This window comes from Schistocerca gregaria, chromosome 3, assembly GCF_023897955.1.
Source record: "Schistocerca gregaria isolate iqSchGreg1 chromosome 3, iqSchGreg1.2, whole genome shotgun sequence".
In the NCBI taxonomy this organism is placed as follows: Eukaryota; Metazoa; Arthropoda; class Insecta; order Orthoptera; family Acrididae; genus Schistocerca; species Schistocerca gregaria.
The window spans coordinates 890,309,005-890,332,224 of NC_064922.1; the positions used below are offsets into that span (position 1 = coordinate 890,309,005).

The 23,220-nt window shown below is 39.0% G+C and overlaps 1 protein-coding gene across 1 annotated transcript in view; it reads right to left on the reverse strand.

Annotated features, from left to right (window-relative positions):
• LOC126355122 (nucleolar protein 11) overlaps window positions 1–23,220 on the reverse strand; it is a 114,030-nt gene that overhangs the window by 27,571 nt on the left and 63,239 nt on the right. The window contains exons 4-7 of the mRNA XM_050005303.1: window positions 18,436–18,580; window positions 18,180–18,347; window positions 8,105–8,462; window positions 1,123–1,316 (exon numbers count right to left, since the gene is read on the reverse strand). Of these exons, the coding sequence (XP_049861260.1) occupies window positions 1,123–1,316; window positions 8,105–8,462; window positions 18,180–18,347; window positions 18,436–18,580 (865 nt within the window). The remainder of the gene's footprint in view (window positions 1–1,122; window positions 1,317–8,104; window positions 8,463–18,179; window positions 18,348–18,435; window positions 18,581–23,220) is intronic.

Genomic DNA, 23,220 nt, shown 5'->3' on the forward strand with positions numbered 1-23,220 from the left:
AGGAGGAGGGCACTGTAACCATGGCAAAAACATTTGTTTCACCAGTAATACGTTTTTTAAGTGTAATAAGGTAACATACCCAGAAAACTTTTATGTCAATTGATTCTGACCATGGAAGTCTTTGCAATCATAAAAAAAATATTCTTAGTAAGTGTAAATTGGTAGACATAAATACAAGCCATTGGAACTGGAGGTGCCTTCATTCAACAGAAGAGGAAAACTGTTGTGTGAAATGATAATACTGATGGAATAAGTAAAAAGAAGTAACACAAGTGATCAGGTTCAAAAAATGGCTCTGAGCACTATGGGACTCAATATCTGTTGTCATAAGTCCCCTAGAACTTAGAACTACTTAAACCTAACTAACCTAAGGACATCACACACATCCATGCCCGAGGCAGGATTCGAACCTGCAACCGCAGCGGTCGCGCGGTTCCTCACTGAGTGCCTAGAACCACTAGACGGCCGCGGCCGGCAGTGATCAGGTCAAGAAAGACAAGTGACAGAAGAGGACAAGAGAGAAGTCAATAAGAGATGGCAACAACTGAAAAATAAAAAAAAAATATCATGACTGTGATATGTAAAATATTTGATACAATAGTACAGGAATTTGTCATGCCACATGCAGGAAGTGGTAAGTCAACTAACTGGTTTTAACATGTTATGCATTTCCTATAGCAAAATATGTGAATAAGCACTGCCATCTTAGATTGCAAATGGGTGTCCTCCAACCTGTAAATACATTTTTATTATCAAGATCTAGGGATTAGTTTCATGGCTCAAAACTGGATTTTCCATTTATTCTAACATACTTTACTCTCAGGGCTTGACAATGCAGACTGTTAATGGATTAATTAATTAATTAGTCACTGGTGTACACATCTGGATTTAACTAGCCATGGATTGGAGTCTATAGTCAGCATTTGACCATTTTCTCCAGTGAAGAATAGAAAATTGCTGCTCTATCAATCAATGTGCATTTCATCTCAACATGATCACACTTAGACAAGTACTTAACCACTATGAAAATATTAATTCATCTTCCAATTTAACCTAATAAATTAATTTCAAGTTGTGACAACACAAAATTATACTAAATGAATGCATAACTGTGAACTTTACCATTCATTAAAAATGATGTGTCCCCATCAACAGCTGGCACACCAGAATCAAAAACTGTATCATTCGCTGACAGGCAGAATGATAATACTTGCACAAGGCCATCTTCTGGTAAGTCTGTGAGGTGTCTTAAGCACCATTCTACGCTTTTAACATCTTTCTTCTGTATCAGATGAGGCAGAATTTCACAAAATATTCTGGAAACAAAATCAAACATTATGCTTAAACAACTCTGTTGTCAAGTGTAATGACAATGATACAGAACATTCTCTTTAACTTTTAATATCATGCAGTAGTATGAAACCAACAGCATTCCAGACATTAAAAATCAGAAATAAATCCTAACAGCACAGGCTTTACTGTAAAATAGTGCAACTATTAACTTTTAGTCTATTACCCACTAATGAGGAGAGTGTTTCAAAACAATGGAAACACTTGTATTTCACAACACTGCTTGTTTGTGAAGTAATATCAATGATGTTGTGTGACCAGCATTTGTTGTTGCACATGAAGAAGCAGATGTGCAGCATTGTAGGTAGTATATTACATAGGTGTCCTCGCAGCTGGACAGCTGTGTCAGCTACAACGGGAGATCTCCGACTTGTGCAGTAATACTTACAAGGGAAACTTCCCATTGCAACCCCATCAAATTTAGTCTTAAGAGGGCCCCGTGGATAGCCTGTCAAAAACTGAGCACAGATCAAGCACGAAAACAGGAAGAAAAGGAAGCAAAATTGAAACAGTGAACAGTCCAAGCCGAAGATGTGCAACATCTAGTGAATTCGAATAGCCATGGTGTCATGGTTCTGTGGTCATGCTGTTGGACTGCAAGGCGGGAGATCCGTGTTCATATCTCACTTGTGGCCCATTTTCTTCTTCTTCTTCTTCTTCTTCTTCTCAAAATTGTGAACTGTCCATCTAGTCAGTGATGTGTCTATTTGCTGTATTCAAATTTGTGTCTGCGTTGTGGTGTAACATCCATTTGCAACAACGATGTGTAAGGAAAGGGGCTCCAGATGTATGTAGCTCCTATTTGTTCTACGCAAGTACCACAAGTTACGACTCCTACGTTCTATTTTGGAAGTTTTGGCTCTTGAATTCCTCTGTAACATAATTCACATCCATATATTTGTTGTTTTTATTTCTGTGAGAGGTCTATGCAGCATTTCATCTGCTCTCACTTTTCATCACATTTCCTTGCAACAGTAGTATATTCTTATGACATGACTATATTCTATAACCAATGCATAGTACGACAATTACCAAGACTACAGAAGGAGGAGAGAAACAGCCGACAAAAAGCTCATAATTTTGTGAAAACAAAGGTGCATCAGGCAGATCTGAACATAGATTTCCCACTTTGCAGTCCAACAACATGATCACACAACCACAACACTATGGTTCTTGACTTTGATCGATGTTGTACATCTTAAGCTTGGATCATTTACTGTTTCTACTTTTCTTCTTTTCTCACAGTTCAGTACACCTTTTTCCTGTTTTCATGCTTGATCTGTATTCCATTTTTGACAGGCTATCCAATGGGCTATTTCACCACTAAACCTGAGGAAGGTGCAATGGGGAGTTTTCCTTGTCAGCACTGCTCATATATTAAGTATATTAAGAGCAACAGTGTAAAATGTAAAGGTACAACAGGTGGCCTGTATCAATACACGGTTACAGTTTGACATATTAGTCACATACAGACCATCAGGTATGGGCATATGCTGAGGCAGACAAATATGGGCCACAGAATTGGTGATAGTCCTTTGTACGGAACCATCCTAGACTTTACATGAAGTGGTTTAGCAACACTCCAAAAAACTAAAGCAATGTAGCTGGACAGGAATTTGAATACTGTTTCCTGCAAATACGAGTTCAGAGCCTTAAGCATGCTACCTTCCAAGTCTCAGTGAATAGAATCATTTAACTTTACAAGGACTGCCAAAAAGAACTGTAGATGAGATAAGATGAGGGTTTAGTACTCAGCTGATGACTAGGTCATTTGGAATGGAGCAGAGCCTCAGGCTGCATATATTGGAACAGGAATTCATCCATGACCTCTCCAACAGAACCATCCCTGTATTCAGTTTAAGTGATTTAGGGAAAACACAGAAAACCTAAACCTGAGTGGTCAACAGTGACTGGAATCGTATTCATCCTGAATGCAAACATTGCACAGTTCACTCGGTAATGAGATTATGTGAAATCTGTCAGCATCAGCAGTAATGACTTCCTGCAATTGACATCTGATATATGCCTTAGAAGATGAACAAATGCAATAAGACAGTGATCTCAAAATTTCTGATTCCCAGTAGAATATGACAACAACATACATGTGACAGTGGAACGACACATATAACAATCACTGGAAGAAAAAAATTTTGTCTCATTTTTCCTCAAACATCTTTGAACACAGTTGCACCATCCTCAGTGGATATTCTGTATTTAATCATGTTCCATTTGGACTTACAATGTTTATGAGGTATCCTCATTACTGTCATCCTCAGCTCTTTAGAATTACTGTAGCTCCTCTGCAACCTTTCCCTTTTTTCCCACGGCTGATGAGTAGTGACTAGTACCTAAATATCTATGCAGTTACTCCCTTCCACATTTGTTTTTCATTACATATATTTCTCGGATAACTGAGTTTCTTCAAATGGAGAACACAGTAACATTTTGTACTGCGTTGTTTTTTAAAAATTACAAACAATGAGCTTTTTGATCATTTAAAAAACAGCCACTAACCATTCTTAACAGGCACCATTTCTGGCTACTCAAAGATAGTCATGCACTGGTTTCTTGAAGTCCTCCAGTGTCTCACAGCACTGGATATGCTGGTGTTCTTTTACAAAACCCAAAAGATGGTAGAATGCCATGCTATGGCTGCAGGGTGGAGAAGACAAATGCTCGAATTCCTAATTTTCTCCACAGTGACATAAGCAGTATGTTGCCAAACATCGTCCTGCTGGACAATCTTCTTCCCAAGGTTTCACTGTGGAATACTTAGACGTGTCTGGATGTAAAGAACAGCATTTATTGTTTGTCTAAGTCAAACAGCCAGATGGTAATCATCTGCATCCCAAAAGACTTTCGCAGCAGATCACACTGTCCTTACTCTCTTCGCAGATGGTGAATCCTCATGGTGCCATTCTGTACTTTGTCACTGTGTTTCTGGTTCACAACAACGGAATCAGTTTTCATCACCTGTCTCAATGTTCATCACAAAATCGTCTCCTACATTTCAAAATCTCCTCAGAACACACTGGGTGAAAGTTTGTATCTGAGATTTCCAGTCTTCAGTCAGTAGAAGTAGGATTCACCTGGTATAAACTTCTTGATAAACCAAAGTTTCAAAATTTCTTAAATTGCAATCTCACTCACAGTGACGTAACTGATTAGGTAATGAGCCTATCAACTCTTTTTCTGTTGTCTACTGTGAAGGCAGTTCAAGGATGACTGCTATAGGACTCATATATTATGCTTTTGTTCCTTCCTGTCTTTGAGATGTTTCACCCAACTCCTAATCCTGCTGGCACACAAGAGCATGTCTCCAAAACCACACTGAACTCTGGGACGAATCTGAGCTGAAGATTTTTCTTCTTTAACAGGGAATTCAATGGCAGCACATTGGACTCAGACCACAATCTATTGGTTATGAACTGCAGATTAAAATTGAAGAAACTGCAAAAAGGTGGGAATTTAAGGAGATGGAACCTGGATAAGCTGACTAAACCAGAGGTTGTACAGAGTTTCAAGGAAAGCATAAGGGAACAATTGATAGCAGTGGGGGAAAGAAGTAAAGTAGAAGAAGAATGGGTAGCTCTGAGGGATGAAGTAGTGAAGGCAGCAGACGATCAAGTAGGTAAAAAGATGAGGGCTAGTAGACATCCTTGGGTAACAGAAGAAATATTGAATTTAATTGATGAAACGAGAAAATATAAAAACGCAGTAAATGAAGCAGGCATAAAGGAATACAAACGTCTCAAAAATGAGATCGACAGGAAGTGCAAAATGGCTAAGCAGGGATGGCTAGAGAACAAATGTAAGGATGTAGAGGCTTATCTCACTACGGGTAAGACAGATACTGCCTACAGGAAAATTAAAGAGACCTTTGGAGAAAAGAGAACCACTTGTATGAATACCAAGAGCTCAGATGGAAACCCAGTTCTAACCAAAGAAGGGAAAGCAGAAAGACGGAAGGAGTATATAGAGGGTCTATACATGGGCGATGTACTTAAGAACAATATTATAGAAATGGAAGAGAATGTAGATGAAGATGAAATGGGAGATGCGATACTGCGTAAAGAGTTTGACAGAGCATTGAAAGACCTGAGCCGAAACAAGGCCCTGGGGGTAGACAACATTCCATTAGAACTACTGGCGGCCTTGGGAAAGCCAGTCCTGACAAAACTACCATCTGGTGAGGAACATGTATGAGACTGGCGAAGTGCCCTCAGACTTCAAGAAGAATATAATAATTCCAATGCCAAAGAAAGCAGGTGTTGACAGATGTGAAAATTACCAAACTACCCGTTTAATAAGTCACAGTTGCAAAATACTAACGCGAGTTCTGCACAGACGAATGGAAAAACTGGTAGAAGCAGACCTCGGGGAAGATCAGTTTGGATTCCATAGAAATATTGGAACACGTGAGGCAATACTGACCTTACGACTTATCTAAGAAGAAAGATTAAGGAAAGGAAAACCTACGTTTCTAGCATTTGTAGACGTAGAGAAAGCTTTTGACAATGTTGACTGGAATACTCTCTTCCAAATTCTAAAGGTAGCAGGGGTAAAATACAGGGAGAGAAAGGCTATTTACAAATTGTACAAAATACCAGATGGCAGCTATAAGAGTCGAGGGAGATGGAAGGGAATCAGTGGTTGGGAAGGGAGTGAGACGGGGTTGTAGCCTCTCCCCAATGTTATTCAATCTGTATATTGAGCAAGCAGTGAAGGAAACAAAAGAAAAATTCAGAGTAGGTATCAAAATCCATGGAGAAGAAATAAACACTTTGAGGTTCGCCGATGACATTGTAGTTCTGTCAGAGACAGCAAAGGACTTGGAAGAGCAGTTGAACGGAATGGACATTGTCTTGAAAGGAGGATATAAGATGAACATCAACAAAAGCAAAACGAGGATAATGGAATGTAGTCGAATAAAGTTGGGTGATGCTGAGGGAATTAGATTAGGAAATGAGAGACTTAAAGTAGTAAAGGAGTTTTGCTATATGGGGAGCATAATAACTGATGATGGTCGAAGTAGAGAGGATATAAAATGTAGACTAGCAATGGCAAGGAAAGCGTTTCTGAAGAAGTGAAACATGGACGATAAATAGTTTGGACAGGAAGAGAATAGAAGCTTTCGAAATGTGGTGCTACAGAAGAATGCTGAAGATTTAATGGGTAGATCACATAAGTAATAAGGAGGTATTGAATAGAATTGGGGAGAATAGGAGTTTGTGGCACAACTTGACGAGAAGAAGGGACCTGTTGGTAGGACACATTCTGAGGCATCAAGGGATCACAAATTTAGCATTGGAGGGCAGCGTGGAGAGTAAAAATCGTAAAGGGAGACCAAGAGATAAATACACTAAGCAGATTCAGAAGGATGTAGGTTGTAGTAGGTACTGGGAGATGATGAAACTTGCACAGGATAGGGTAGCATGGAGAGCTGCATCAAACCAGTCTCTGGACGGAAGACCATAACAACAACAACAGTAGGAATGAAACACAGATCAGCTGTTTTGTAAAGATAGCCTGTAGCCAAAAGATAGAAGTTAATAGTATTATTACTTTGCCAACATTTAGTGCAAATTTTGTAAATGGCACAACTATAATTAAACATGTTGGGAACTCTACTACACAGTAAATGGTTACTCTTACTCCTTCCATTATTTGGAATATACTACTACTACTACTACTACTACTACTACTACTACTACTACTAATAATAATAATAATAATAATAATAATAATAATATCATGATGTTAAAACACTTCTTTACACAGTTAAATATCACAATGAAATACAAATATTATATTACAACACTTTTGGTTAATGCTTTAAAAAATCAAGCATATTTTATGTTGCATCAGGATCACAAAATACTTCTTCCTTAACAATTTAGTATGCTATTGTACAATACAAGGACAGTGATATAATGCCACCCAAACCTTTCACACTACGAACACCAATTCTTACAGCCTTTTCAAGGTCATAGTTTAAAATAATCTCCATCGATGTGAAAACTGTATCACCATCCAAACAGAAACTGCAACGAAACCTATGCACTCAACATGTCACAATTCTGCTGTACAAGTAGCAAATAAAAGTAGTGAAATTCATCAAACAACATTATATACAATGCTCCAAGATAATGAGAAACCTCACCTTAACAGAAAAATGCCATCTCTGTCTGACCTGATTTTCCGATTATATTCAAGGCCTCCACACAAGATGTATCTTATATCCGGAAAATGGACAGATTTGTTTGTTTTAATGAAACTATTCTTCTCAGTTTCAGGAGCATAATCCAGCATTTAAGGGCATATAAAGGAACTGATGGATCATTTTACGTAGGCTCATTTATGTGAGCTGCTTGCAGCAACATTCTTGCAAGTATTGAAAGATGAGACAGGAACAAAGTTCATCATATATCTCTATGCCACAGAAAATAATCATTCTGACACATGAGGTATTAAATTATTTATAAAAAATCTCAACAGGTGCACAATAATGTATACTCTAGGCGATTAAGTAATGACTGACATTTTGGGAAAACATTTCGACTTTTATTCTTTAATCACAAACAGTTCTACAGTAGAGAACAGTGGTGCTAGCTAGTCTAATTGGAGACCTTAATTTCCTTCCCATGTTTCACACAAATACAACTGGCAATAAGTAAACAAGAAAAATAATCACTGACTATGTATATCATTTCAGGTATTATCAGAAAAATGCTCAACATCCTGTACAACTTACAGTGCCTGTGGCCAGCCATCTGATGCAACACCTTCCAGCCTTTCACGAATATGATTCGGTGCCGTGGAGAAGATATTCTGCGTTGAATCCACACTGGAGCCAGTATCACTGGTAGTGCCCCAGTCAGCCACAATAGCTGGCCGCAATCCAGCTTCAGAAAGAAGAGGTCGTGAAGTGCCTAGTAGGGCAGCGAGGCGTTCATCACCTATGTGAAATGGCACTACCACCAGGCTAAGGCCAACAGGGAGAAGCAGTGCCGACTGCACACGCCACACCTGTGGCCGCGGGCTGAACAGTTTGAAGTGCAGTCTTGATTTTACCAGTCGGAACTGCAAATTCAGCACCAGCATAAAGGCACCTAATGAAAATAAGGGAAAAAAGCACCCAAAATCAGTGCATAGCAACGGTGATGTACATTTGTTCAGTTTTTCCCCCCTAACTTGGCGAACTGAAATACTGCATGTCCCTAAAAATATCCAATAGTGAATCGTATAATGATAACAAAAACCTTAAGGCTGTAAAGCAGCCAAAGTCAACCTGGAAAAGTTTGCACTGACTTTCAACCATTCTTCTCCTTCAGGTCTCTCTTTGAGAGAGAGAGAGAGAGAGAGAGAGAGAGAGAGAGAGAGAGAGAGTACTCTGCTGTAATGATACTGATAGTTCAATACAACATCTCTGGAACAATGATAGCAACTTTTTTACTGATTCTGGCTCTGTCTAAGGTTTGGTAGAACCCAACCTCTGCATCTGCATTCTCTTTTAGGGCATACTCCTAAAATCATCATGAGTTCCATCAGGCAGCTATAAGCAGTACCAAGCCTTAGTAACCGAAATACATACCTCATTTATTCAATGAAAATAACTGAAAAGCACTGCTTAGCGATACCCGAATTTGACTAAAATCTCACTAGAAAAGCATGTATACGGCTCCAGTGTCATTAACTGACAATCAATATTTTTTTCATAAAATCTGAAACTGTAATCTGAAGGCACAGAAAACGGTCGCTATGTTTCTGCGGTGACAAACATAACACCAAAAAAGAATTGTTGTTGTTCAAAAAGCTTAAGGGGGTGCAACCAAGTGATGTCTTCAACAACTGCCAATATTTTCATCTACATCTACATCTACATCCATACTCCGCAAGCCACCTGACGGTGTGTGGCGGAGGGTACCCTGAGTACCTCTATCGGTTCTCCCTTCTATTCCAGTCTCGTATTGTACATGGAAAGAAGGATTGTCGGTATGCTTCTGTGTGGGCTCTATTCTCTCTGATTTTATCCTCATGGTCTCTTCGCGAGATATACGTAGGAGGGAGCAATATACTGCTTGACTCTTCGGTGAAGGTATGTTCTCGAAACTTTAACAAAAGCCCATACCGAGCTACTGAGCGTCTCTCCTGCAGAGTCTTCCACTGGAGTTTATCTATCATCTCATTTTGAGAGGTACGCAGAGAGAGGGAGCAAGAGGAGATGGAAAGAGAGATGGATGAGAAGGAGCTGGCCATATAGAGGGGACAGGTGTGGGAGGTGTATAGGCAGATGGAAGATGCAGATGATTGGAAAAGAAACATGGTGAGAGGAGACAGGTGGAAGGGATTTGGAGAGGCAGGTGGAAGGGGGGACATTGTGAGGAGGCAGGTGGAGAATGAAGTGGGTGTGAGGACCCAGGTGGAAGAGGGATTGTGTGTGAGGAAGCAGTTGGAAGAGGGAAAGAGGTGTAGCAGGAGGAAAGAAGATTGGGGAGAGATTTAAATTTATCCAGATTATTCTGCTGAAACTATTTCAACAAACTCTGATATAAATATGATATTATTTGAATACAAAAAGTGTGGAAGTAAGACATATCTACTCCACCTAGGGAAGGGATGAGAAAGGAGTGATACATAAATATCTTCTACTACATGAATGAGCACTTCAGTGAGTTTTTATCAGTGTGTTTCCTCATGGTTAAATGCCAAATATACATTTAACATCCTGTGTGGAATCGTATAGTCTACTTATGTGTGCATATATGTGGTGGTGGTGGTGTTGTTGTTGTTGTTGTTGTTGTTGTTTGTGTGTGTGTGTGTGTGTGTGTGTGTGTGTGTGTGTGTGTGTGTGTGTGTGTGTGTGTGATACAGGCTGCAGGGTGCTATGAATAATCTTAATGTTCCGTGATCAATCTCATGGAGAAAGCTTTCAGAGAGAAGCATGTCGTGTGCTGACTTGGGCACGTTTGCCCTAGAGATTACAGTAGCAGAGAGGGCTGTTTTGTATTCACTCCGCATGTATCCTGATATTGTTAGTTTATTCAAGGACAAGGGCTATGCTACATTCGTGTAGGACAAGCCAGATTTTGTACAAAAGATGCAGTGTTTACTATCCAATCCAACTCAGAGCTGATCCAACAAAAAGGGCTGAGAGGAAGACTAATAACCTCCTGAATAAACATTCCCTGTTCAAAGAGATTATCCCCCGCAGTTGGTGCTCCAAAATAATGTGTAGCAAAACACATTGCTATTCTGTTGAACACACTTGTAGGTCAGTGTGTACATCACATTAAGAACGCAGCAGATTTCTTATGTCAATTATAGGGACTATGTTTGAAAGAGTCTGATATTTCAGTGAGTCTCGATGGAGTCTCCCCACTCACATTCCTCTCTCTCATTCATTAAGTGAGGTTAGGTTCAGTGTTGAATTAACTAACTTAGTTCAACATATGTTGACTCCCACTTACTTTTTATTCAATGACCTGTTCCATAAACAGACAGATGGAGTTGTGATGGAGAGCCCTTCATCACCTATTATTACTGAGCTGTTTATGGGAGATTTCGAGGAACGTGCCCTGGAGTCAGTGGCTTTGAAACCTGTAGCTTTTTGAGATATGTAGATGATACTTTTGTTGTTTGGGCTCACGGAATTGAGAATTTAAACATCTTTTGAGAACATCTTAATTCAGACCACCTAAATATTCACTTCCTTGATGGAAGTGGAAAAGGATGGCTACCTTCCATTCCTTGATGAAAAGGTTGATGGTACATTGGGACGTGTTGTTTACAGGAAGCAACTCTCACTGATTTGGATGTTTAGGCTGATAATTGTCAGCAGCTGGCTCAGCATGGAGGTGTGCTTCATACCTTAAAACACAGGGCCCATGCCATCTCAGACCCTGAAAGTTTCTCAGCTGAGTTGGCCCACCTCAAAATCACCTTTCACCTGAAAGGTTACATTGAAAGCCACAGATCAGCTGAGTGTTGTGCTGCGGACCAAACACAAATTGAGTGAGTGATGAAAAAAATAATGAGGCCACAGCCTCACGTACGTTTCATTTCCAACAGGAGTGGTTGTATTCGTAGAAAAATGATGTGAAGAATGTTTTTCAAACACTATCTAAGATAAGGGCCCCTTGAGGGTCTCTAAAGGGTGATCTTAGTTTGAATACGGCAGGTGTCTACTGAATCCCTTGAAGTTGTAACAAATCATACATTGGTTAGACCACCAAGACTGTGGAGGACTGCTGGTGAGCCTAAGCATCACACACGCTTACAACAATGAAGCAAATCTGCTATTGCAGAATATTGCCTTGGCACCAGCCATCCTAAGTAATATAACAAAACGGACAATCTGGCATGTACTTCCAGCTGTTGGGACACCAGTTTATGCAGACGTTTGCTTGAATCCTGGTCGAATTCTCCTCCCCGCTCCAACCAAACAACAGAGGGACAAAATTAATGCTACTTTATCACCTGTTACAATTAAAATTCACTATCAATGATTATCAACATTTGTCATCTAAAGATGTGTGGCGACCCTTTCAATTGTGTCTATTTTATCTTTCTGTATGTGTCCTGCTTATCGAAGATTTAAATTTTCTTGCATAACACTCTGTCACTGCATTTGTGCCTTAAAAATGGCGAGGTGTACACCTGTAAAAATATCAGCGATTGTCAAAGACTTCACCCGCCTGTATTCACAAAAGTTATTTGAATATTTTATATGTGGGAGAAACTGAAGTTTCACAATATGATTATTTGCAAACTAGTGTGTTCATAATTTCTCCTTGAAGTTTGAAGTGATTGCATTGGTATTACAATAAAATGACAGAATCTTCATGAACAAATTTTCAAGTGCTGTGGCACATCAGTCTTATATGGGAATTTTCTCCCCACTCCAATGGTGTAGCAGCGGCTAACATGCTACAGCACACTGTAAATAACACACTAAAATTATCCCATTTCTCTTCAAATTAAGCCAGAAATCAAACTAAAATTACACCATTTCTCTTCAAGGGCAAGCCACGAATCACACTAAAGTTATGCCATTTCTCCTCGAATACATGCTGGTATGCAAATAAAATGGACAAAAATATGTTTTGTAGTGCTCTCTCCAATATGACTAGAAACCAGTATGCTATGATCAAGCGCTGAAATGATCATCAGCCACACTACGATGAACTCAGAGAAGGAATCCAGCTGTCCGTTTTCCACTGGGCATGCTCTGATATGGCGTCATCCCTTCCAGTCCTACGACTACTAAGTTGCTCACAGCACAAGAGTGGTATTTCTCTTTGAAATTCCATGTAACACATTCTGATTGCATAGAAGGGTATACCTCTGTAAATATCAAGCTGTCAAACCAACAAGACAACATTTGTGGACAAGAGCAAATAGAAAAAAAAAAAAAAAAAAAAAACATATTTAAAAATGCTGAAATTTTAATATGTAAGGCATAGTTTTCTATTGCAGAATCACAAAAATCACTTGACAGTGGGCTAGAAGGCTGAAACTAGTCATGAACAAACAAAATTAATACAGCAAAAGTGAGAAATGCCACCACCTTTTAGTATGAAAGTGTTTTCTGTAGGTTGTCTACTATAGAGACACTTTTGCAGTAGATCTTTGGAGGAGAAAGTGAGATTTAAGGAGACACATAGGTTTTTTCTGGATCTAAAGCTAAAAAAAAGGAGGAAATGGGATGAGACTCACTGACCTGGCTCAAGCTATGTGTTTAGAAGCAGGTACATTGCCCTTTCAAGTTCGTAGAATATACCACTTGAGTGATCCACAGGAACAGGTAAAAAGCTCTGTAAGGATCTACATATATAGCACGAGGGATATTTGAGCAGCATATCTCATAACGGTGTGGCAACTAAGCATTTAAGACAACAGACTCACAATTTTGTGGCCCGAATTCGATTCCCACTGGTTTATTTATTTTTTCTATTTCTCGAAGTGTTACACAATTATAAAATTAAATATATTTAAAAGTTCAATTGATATACATATTATTAATAAACTGAATTTAGTTACAATTACTGCCCTTGGAAATTTAAAGCCTATAGACGACCACATATGTAAAATCAGTAAGTGGGTCAAAATCACCTATTCATTCTCTCAGTGACACACAAGAGAGAGAAGGCCAAAATACTGAATTCGGTTTTCCAAAGTTGATTCACCGTGGAAGATCTTAACACTGTTCCTCCTTCCAATCGTCGTACAAACATTGAAATAGCAGATACCGAGATAACCAATCGCAGAATTGAAAAGCAGCTATAATCGCTTAGTAGTGGAAAGGCTAGAGGACCAGATGAAATACCTATAAGATTCTGTAAAGATTACGCAAAAGAACTTGTTCCCCTTCTAGCAGTAATTTATCGTAGATCATTTGAACAACGAAAGGTATCTAATGACTGGAAAAAAGCACAGGTCATTCCCGTTTTTAAGAAAGGTCATAGGACAGATCCACACAATAACAGACCTATATCGTTGACATCAATCTGTTGTAGAATTATGGAACATGTTTCATGCTCAAGAATTATGGCGATTTTGGAAACTGAAAATCTTCTCTATAAAAGTAAACATGAATTCTGCAAACAGAGATCTTGCAAAACTCAGCTCGCTCTGTTCCTCTACGAGATCCACAGCGCAGTGGACAACAGCGCTCAGGTTGATGCCACGTTCCTTGATTTCAGTAAGGCATTTGACACCATCCCGCACTGCCCTTTAATGCAAAAAATACGAGCTTACAGAGTACCCGAGCAGAACTGTGAATTGATTCAAGACTTTCTTGCAGATAGAATGCAACAAATCACTCTTAATGGAACTAAATCAACAGATGTAAAGGTAATATCCAGAGTACCACAGGGAAGTGTGTTTACAATACATACAAATGATCTAGTAGAAAGCATCAGATGCTCTTTAAGGCTATTCGCAGATGACGCAGTTGTCTATACCAAAGGAGCAAAGCCAGAAGATAGTGAGAATTTGCAGAAGACCTGCAGAGGATTAATGAATAGTGCAGACTCTGGCAACTGGCACTGAACATAAATAAATGTAACATATGATGTAAATAAAATAGAAAGAAACTTCCACATGGGAAAAATATATTAAAAACAAAGATTCCAAGACTTACCAAGCAGTAAAGCGCCGGTAGACAGGCACAATAAAATAACACACAAACACACACACAAAAATTCGAGCTTTCGCAACCGGCAGTTGCTTCGTCAGGAAAGAGGGAAGGAGAAGGAAAGATGAAAGGATGTGAGTTTTAAGGGAGAGGGTAAGGAGTAATTGCAATCCCGGGAGCGGAAAGACTTCTGCTTGTGTCTGTATATGTGTGTGTGTGTGTGTGTGTGTGTGTGTGTGTGTGTGTGTGTGTGTGTGTGTGTGTGTGTGTGTGTGTGAGCGCGCGCGCGCGCGCTTTAGTATATACCTACCCTTTTTTGCCCCTAAGGTAAGTCGCTTGTTCGACCACTACTTGAATACTGCTCAGCTGTGGGGGATCCTTACCAGATAGGGTTGATAGAAGAGAGAGAGAAGATCCAATGGAGAGCAGCGCACTTCGTTACAGGATCATTTAGTAATCACAAAAGTGTTACGGAGATGATAGATAAACTCCAGTGGAAGACTCTACAGAAGAGATGCTCAGTAGCTCGGTACGGGCTTTCGTTAAAGTTTCGAGAACATACCTTCACCGAAGAGTCAAGCAGTATATTGCTCCCTCCTACGTATATCTCGCGAAGAGACCATGAGGATAAAATCAGAGAGATTAGAGCCTACACAGAAGCATATCGACAAACCTCCTTTCCACGAACAATACGAGACTGGAATAGAAGGGAGAACCGATAGAGGTACTCAGGGTACCCTCCGCCACACACCGTCAGGTGGCTTGCGGAGTATGGATGTGGATGTAGATGTAGAAATGTAACTCATCCATGAAAGAAGTGGCTTATAAGGCGCTTGTTTGCCCAATTCTTCAGTATTGCTCACCTATCTGGGATCCCTATCAGGTAGGACTGATAGAGGAGATAGAGAAGATCCAGCAAAGAGCGACACATTTCGTCACGGGATTGTTTACCTGGCGAGAGAGCATTACAGAGATGCTAAACAAACTCCACTGGCAGACATTACAAGAGAGTTGTTGGGAATCATGAAGAGCTTTACTATTGAAATTTCGGGATAGCACTTTTCAGGAGCAGTTGGACAACATAGTACTTCCCTCCACATACATCTCGCATATTGACAACGAGGAGAAAATTCAAGAAATTAGAGCCAATATAGAGGTTTACTGACAATCATTCTTCCCACTCACTATTTGTGAGTGCAACAGGGTTGGAGGGACCAGATAGTGGCACCGAAAGTACCCTCTGACACACACCATTAGGTGGCTTGTGGAGTATGATGTAGATGTAGATGTTGTAGCACATCGGTAAAATTTTGCACAAGCCGCCACTGTGTTGGTGTCATCAGAATTTATGAAGCATGTAGCCCATGTAAATGATTGTCATTTTTATACTCTTAATTACCGTAATTCATAATTACCCTAACAGAAATACATGCAACAATAAACATATTTACCCTGTTTCTCAGTTACAAACAACTATTATTACACTGGGGTGCACTGTGAGTGCATATTCTGAAATTCCTCATCACAATCTTGAATATGGTATGCTGTAAGTTATCACAATTCACTGTGGTCAAAAGTTATTAACTTTCAAAGTTTTTAGTGATTTGCTAACTGCTCCATCTTGCAAAAAGTGCACATGCAAACAAGTTTGACATGTCAAAATTTTCTGCGCCCATACTGTTTGATAAAATGCCTCAACAAGCACTACATCTCTAATACTTGCTGTACAAACAGCATACGTCAAAAGTATAAAGGGCATTTTGCCTGCACCTCTCTCTCTGTGGTTACCCAGTTCAAAATCTCTTTTTGCTAACAATGTGCAGGAAGGGTCTACTAGACCAGCTTTGGAACCACATTACCTGAGCATTTGCTGTCTAAACAATCTATAGGGGTCATATGCCCATGTTACTCAGCACTACTGCCCTAATCTATTATGCAAACAGTAGCACATTACATGCTGTATTCATCCGAGGAGATAAATGTAAAAGTATGTGTGTGCATATAGAAAGAAACTAAGTGGGTACTATAAAATTTCACAGGGTCATTCTCAAATTTCAGGAGCTTGCAAAGTTACAATATTAATTTTCCATCACCAATAAGTCAAACCAGCTCGTATCCATTGGAGATAACAGTACAGTATAAAAACATGATACATGATGACATACATGTCAGACATGCCAGCCTAAATATGGGACTACTAGAAGGGCAATTTTATTTTACTGTTACAGTAAACATCAGAAAGATTCTAAAGCCCAGTTTGGTGTGAGTTTTGTAGTTTATTCAAGGAAAACTCTCAGTTCTTATCTGTCAAATTATACTGAAATGCAAGTATCTTTTTAAAAATTTCTCTTTCTGTTTTAAGTGTACTCATTAGGCTTACAGCTCTTTTTGTGTCCTGTCCTTTCTCCTTCAAGAATTAATAATCATAAAAATGATCTATGATCCAAAGCATCCCCAACAGATATTTCTGCTGCCTCTCCTTTGTACTTTTGAAGCGTGCCTGATCAGTAACTCGGATGAAAGTATAAAGCAACTGACCTTATAATAACACCAAAAATGACTCGGATGACATTGAACTCAGAAATCTGCATCATATAAATGTTAATGCCAGATTATATCACTGTCAAATAGGGCCCTCTTTGCATGGGGAAATTTCATGTAACAAGCCAATTTCAGCTGCAACTGTCAGTTCACAACCTAGTGGCATTACAAAACAACACTCTTATTTTGCACAAATACGAGTTTTAAAAAAGTAAATAATAAAGAATTTGTTATTAACCCAAAATGTGTGTAAAGCTCCAGCAATGTCTCTTCAATTTAGTTTCAGACTAATTTTTGCAATTATTGGGCCCAGGTATGGAAGGTTTACAAGGGAACACACTTTGTTACGAAATAGGCCTGACCGTGTGCTTAATGCAAATACTTCATTCTTATATGTTTCCAATATTTAAGTTTCCAGTTAAAGAATGGGAAATGTCACACAGAAGTAATAACAGCACAAGTCAAATAACTTTGTTTATAGTCTCTTTAGCACGTAACACATTTCCCTAACAATGCCAAAAATCATCCAGTCTCACGTAAAATTATGTTTGTTTCACATTCACAATGAAGTAACCATTGCTACAGTGTGTTTCAACTCTAAAAACAGGTAGTCATTAATCATAACAACCTTTTTATTTTATGTTTTGATATCAATGTGTTTCTCCATCAAAATTACTGATTAATAAACACAACACTGTTTCAACCATAAATCTTGTAACTAATCCCATGTGCCTTTTTGTGAAATAGCTCAATTATTCAAACACTTTTCTCCTACAGACTGATGAAACACATTCAACTATTAATTACAATTTCTGCAAAATTCTTCATACTGATTGACCTGCAACGTCACTGCATGCGATACCAAGACAGCATGTGACCACTAACATTGGGGCACAGAACTCCAAGACAATGTACCATCAGTGAAAAGGCACACTAAGCTCCGAAAGTTCCAGAAGGCAGCAATAGGTACGGAGTATAATATTGACATATTACAACATTAAAGATAGAAGTACTCATAACAAATGTCAAGTAAATATGTGAATATGTCACTCTTAAAATGCTGGGCTTGAAATGCTCGAAATATTTTATTTTATTTACTTTTTTTAATACCTGTAATGTTAAGTTAAGAAATTATCCGCTAAACACAAACCTTCTTCACTAGGATCTGCACCATACAACATTAAATATGTGCTACTTAGTGCCTTCAGCACAACTGGATTCTTGGTGTTGACACATGAGACTGCTTGCACAAAATTTCCGGGAGACTTTATGTCCGAGGTATGGAAGATGTTCAGTGAGAATAGTTTGCCATCACTCCCTGAAAACCCAAATGTTCATTTGTTCAAGCCTTTCAATAAAAACAGTGAAACTGGTATTTATATCTTAAAACATGTCCAAATACTCACATAAAGTGAAAATGTGGCAGGAAGATGAATCCTGGACAACTGTAAAGCCTTTTAAGGTTATGTCAGGTTCATCCCTGTTTAAGTTTACTTTTTGTATTTCATTCCTGGATCCAACAACAGGTGTCACATACAAAAAGACACCATTCTGCAACAAGAATAAGCACTAAGGCAACAAACTCTTACACTACGGCACTGTTGTACAAAACATTCTCGGACTTCTTGCTGTGGCAATTCAGGGTAAATACAGTCTACTACCCTGAATTAATGTGGCCAGAAGTCCAAGGATCTTTTATACAAGAATAAGTACTAGCACAGCCTAATTGTGTTCGTGTATGTTACTCTCGTTATTTCAGAGATACAGACGTAAAATAGAACTAAAATGCATAAGAACTGTTTAGACTGCCTTGTGCTTTGTACCACAAACAATATGACAAACAATGTATTATGATATGGAATGAGTCAGTATGTAACAAATCTGATATATCAGACACATCTTCTAAGTGCATCTGTGACAACTAAAAGGACATTATAGTTATACTTATCAGTTTTCATCATATGATAGTGATAAATTAACTTCATTTCTGATTTAATACAGCACAAATATCCCCCCCCCCCCTCTCTCTCTCTCTCTCTCTCTCTCTCTCTCTCTCTCTCTCTCTCTCTCTCCACCCCCCCCCCCCCCCCCTACTCTTTGCACAATACTGAAGCTGATCATTGGTTAACATGTGTAATTTTTCCTTACAGTATCATACTTGTGAAAGTTCCAGTTACTTCTAGACAATCAATTATTGTTGACAACAACAGAATAAATGTACTGTGAAGATGATGTCGGCGTATGCAGCTACATAAAGAATTCCACAATGGACACCACGTGTTACAAACTATACTGATGTGACAAAGTCATGGGATAGCAATATGCACATATACAGATGTTCGTAATAACACAATCAGAACGGTATAAAAGGGCAATGCATTGGCAGAGCTATCACTGTACTCAGACTCAGGTCATTCATGTGAAAAGGTTTCCGATGTGATTATGGCTGCATGAGGTAATTAACAGACATTGAACACAGAACGGTAGTTGGAGAAAGACACATAAACATTCCATTTAGGAAACTGTTGGAGAATTCAATATCCGGGATATACAGTTGTGATGGTTCACCTTCTTTATTTCTTCGTTTGTTGTCCCCAGTGTCGCCGTACTGCGTTGTAATACCGGCTGAAAAATGAGGTGTGGTAGTACAGCACTGACTACTTTAAATAATGTAGCCGACAGGTACATAGTTGCATTTCACAGCAATTTACTTGCACTGTTCAAAACCTATCCCCCCTCCTGCCACCAAATAATACACAGTTATATATGCCCAGCGCACTATGGTTTTAACTTTCCATAAGCCTCATTAATAGTTTGCTGGCAAACCTCCACATACTGCTACAGTAGTTTACAATTGAACATCTACGAGCAGTAAAAACCTAACCACAAAGTTCACAGTTCTTGAAAAATAGAAAGGTACGTATGGAACAGACACTGTCATTGTTTTAACACAAGGCCTAATTGTTTTACACTTATTTCACAGATGCATTGTTGTTGATCCAACCAATACGGCCGTGAACTGACTGTCTCTGGACCAAAAATCGTGCTCTTATATACCCTCACAATAATAGGTGCTGAAACTACACATTGCTCGAAGTTAAATTCACAGAAATTACAATTAAAACTTAACTCATTTGATTAACTGAATAGATCAGAAAATTGCTTTTTTTAACTGTTTTTTCTACAACATGAGTTGGGCTGAATTATTGTTTAAATGATGCAATTAACGTATATCGTTACACAAATTATACCTTTGATAAACTGTCAATTACTTTGGAATTAATTAAGGGCTGGCTTTGCTAACATATTTTCGAATAGAGCCAAATAGAACCTTTAAGAGTAGCATTAGTTGTTTCTCCAAATATTTATAATTAGTACAGAATTTATATTTGTTTATAGATCAACAACTGAATTTAAGTTAGTCCTTCAATGTTCCTTTAAGTTAGTCCTTCAATGAAAGTATAAATTAGGAGTAGTCAAAATAAATTAGAAAATCAATTACATGCATAAAACTAAGCACAAAATTAGATCTGGTGTTACATTCCTTAAAACTGAGGGCCAACTCTTCTCTTTTATGAAAATGCAGATTATACTCATGTATGTTAATGGCAATCAGTCAACACTGATAAAAACGAATTTAAGGAGTCAGATGGCAAAACAAGAGGGTAAGTAAACATATACCTACTTGCTTTGTCACACAGTGTCAAGTCTCCCCAGAAAACCACATCTGATGCATTAACTTTCACCAAGGGCAATACTCTCTTTCAAATTCTGAATGTGGCAGGGGTAAAATACAGGGAGTGAAAAGCTATTTACATACAATTTGTACAGAAGTCAGATGGCAGTTATAAGAGTCGAGGGGCATGAAAGAGAAGCAGTGGTTGGGAAGGGAGTGAGACAGGGTTGTAGCCTTTCCCCAAGGTTATTCAATCTGTATATTGAGCAAGCAGTGAAGGAAACAAAAGAAAAATTCAGAGCAGGTATTAAAATCCATGGAGAAGAAATAAAAACTTTGAGGTTCGCCGATGACTTTGTAATTCTGTCAAGAGACAGCAAAGGACTTCGGAGAACAGTTGAACGGAATGGATAGTGTCTTGAAAGGCGGATATAAGATGAACATCAACAAAAGCAAAATGAGGATAATGGAATGTAGTCGAATTAAGTCAGGTGATGCTGAGGGAACTAGATTAGGAATTGAGACAAAGTAGTAAAGGACTTCTGCTATTTGGGGAGCAAAATAACTGATGAAGGTCAAAGTAGAGAAGATATAAAATGTAGACTGGCAATGGCAAGGAAAGTGTTTCCGAAGAAGAGAAATTTGTTAACATCGAGTATAGATTTAAGTGTCAGGAAGTCGTTTCTGAAAGTATTTGTATGGAGTGTAGCCATGTATGGAAGTGAAAACATGGACAGTAAATAGTTTGGACAGGAAGAGAATAGAAGCTTTTGAAATGTGATGCTACAGAAGAATGCTGAAGATTAGATGGGTACTAATGAGGAAGTATTGAATAGGATTAGGAGAAGAGAAGTTTGTGGCACAACTTGACTAGAAGAAGGGATAGGTTGGTAGGACATGTTTTGAGGCATCAAGGGATCACAAATTTAGCATTGGAGGGCAGCGTGGAGGGTAAAAATCGTAGAGGGAGACCAAGAGATGAATACACTAAGCAGATTCAGAAGGATGTAGGTTGCAGTAGATACTGGGAGATGAAGAAACTTGCACAGGATAGAGTAGCATGGAGAGCTGCATCAAACCAGTCTCAGGACTGATGACGACAACAACAACAACAATGCAATGGCTGATGGCCTCCACTTACAGACGAGCAGCACAGTGTGAAATAAAAGTAGAAATCAATGTGGGAGTTATGATGAACAAATCCATTAGGACAGTACGGCAAAATTTGGCATTAATGAGCTATGGCAACAGATGAGCGAGATGGGTGCCATTGCTAACAGCATGACATCGCCTGCAGTGCTTCTCTTGGGCTCTTGACCATATCGGCTGGACCCTATAATGGAATGGCCAGAGGAGTCCTGATTTCAGTTGGCAAGAGCTGATGGTAGGGTTCGAGTATGGCTGCAGACCACACGAAGCCACTGACCCAAGTTGTCAACAAGGCACTCTGCAAGTAAAGGGTGGGCAACAATGGTGTGGGCTGTGTTTACATGAAATGGACTGGGTCTTGGTTATGTTTTGCTACTCTGAGACTTTCTGCAGCCATTCATGGGCTTCGTGTTTCCAAACAACAATGGTATTTTTATAGATGATGATGTGCTATGTCACCAGGCCACAATTGTTTGCAATTGATTTGAAGAACATTCTGGACACATCAAGCGAATGATTTGGCCATCCCGATCACCCAACATGAAACCCATTGAACATGGATGGGACATAATCGAGAGGTCAGTTCATGGAGAAAATCCTGCAACGGCAGCACCTGTAAAATTATGGATGGCTACAGAGGCAACATGGCTCAATATTTCTGCAGGGGACTTTCAACAACTGCCATATTTAATTGCTGCACTATGCCAGGCAAAAGGAGTTCTGACAGGATACTAGGAGGTATCCCATGACTTTTGTCACCTCAGTGTGTTACCTGTCATTGACAAATAAACACATTCTTCCAGAATAATTTTTTTGTTTTTTGTTTTAAAACATTCAGGCATAACTTTTTTTGTTAATACTTCCTACACTGTCACACAGTTACACATCTGTGTAATATAGCACTACAAATCAATAACAACTAAGTTGTATTCATGTACTTTAATAATATTATTAATAATTTGAAATGCGCACTCATCCATTCACTCCACAAAAAAGGGGACAAAACTGAACCAAATAATTACACGGGTATCTCACTCGTGCCGGTCACATATAAAATCCTATCCAAAGTTCTCATGAAGAGATTAGAAGAACAAGCTGACCCACAAATAGGAGAATACCAGGCTGGTTTTCGCAAGGGACAATCATGCATAGAACAGATCTGGAGTTTGTAAATGATTCTCCAGATGAGAAACACCCAAAACACAGTGGTCCCTTTTGTAGATTTTAAAAAAGCCTATGACCCAATAGAGTAGCACTCTGCTACGCGCTGAAAGAATTCGGCATTGACAGAAAGACAAGAACAACCATTCAGCAAACATTAACTCTCACAGTCTCCAAGGTTAAATTTATGAGGGATATCTCTGAG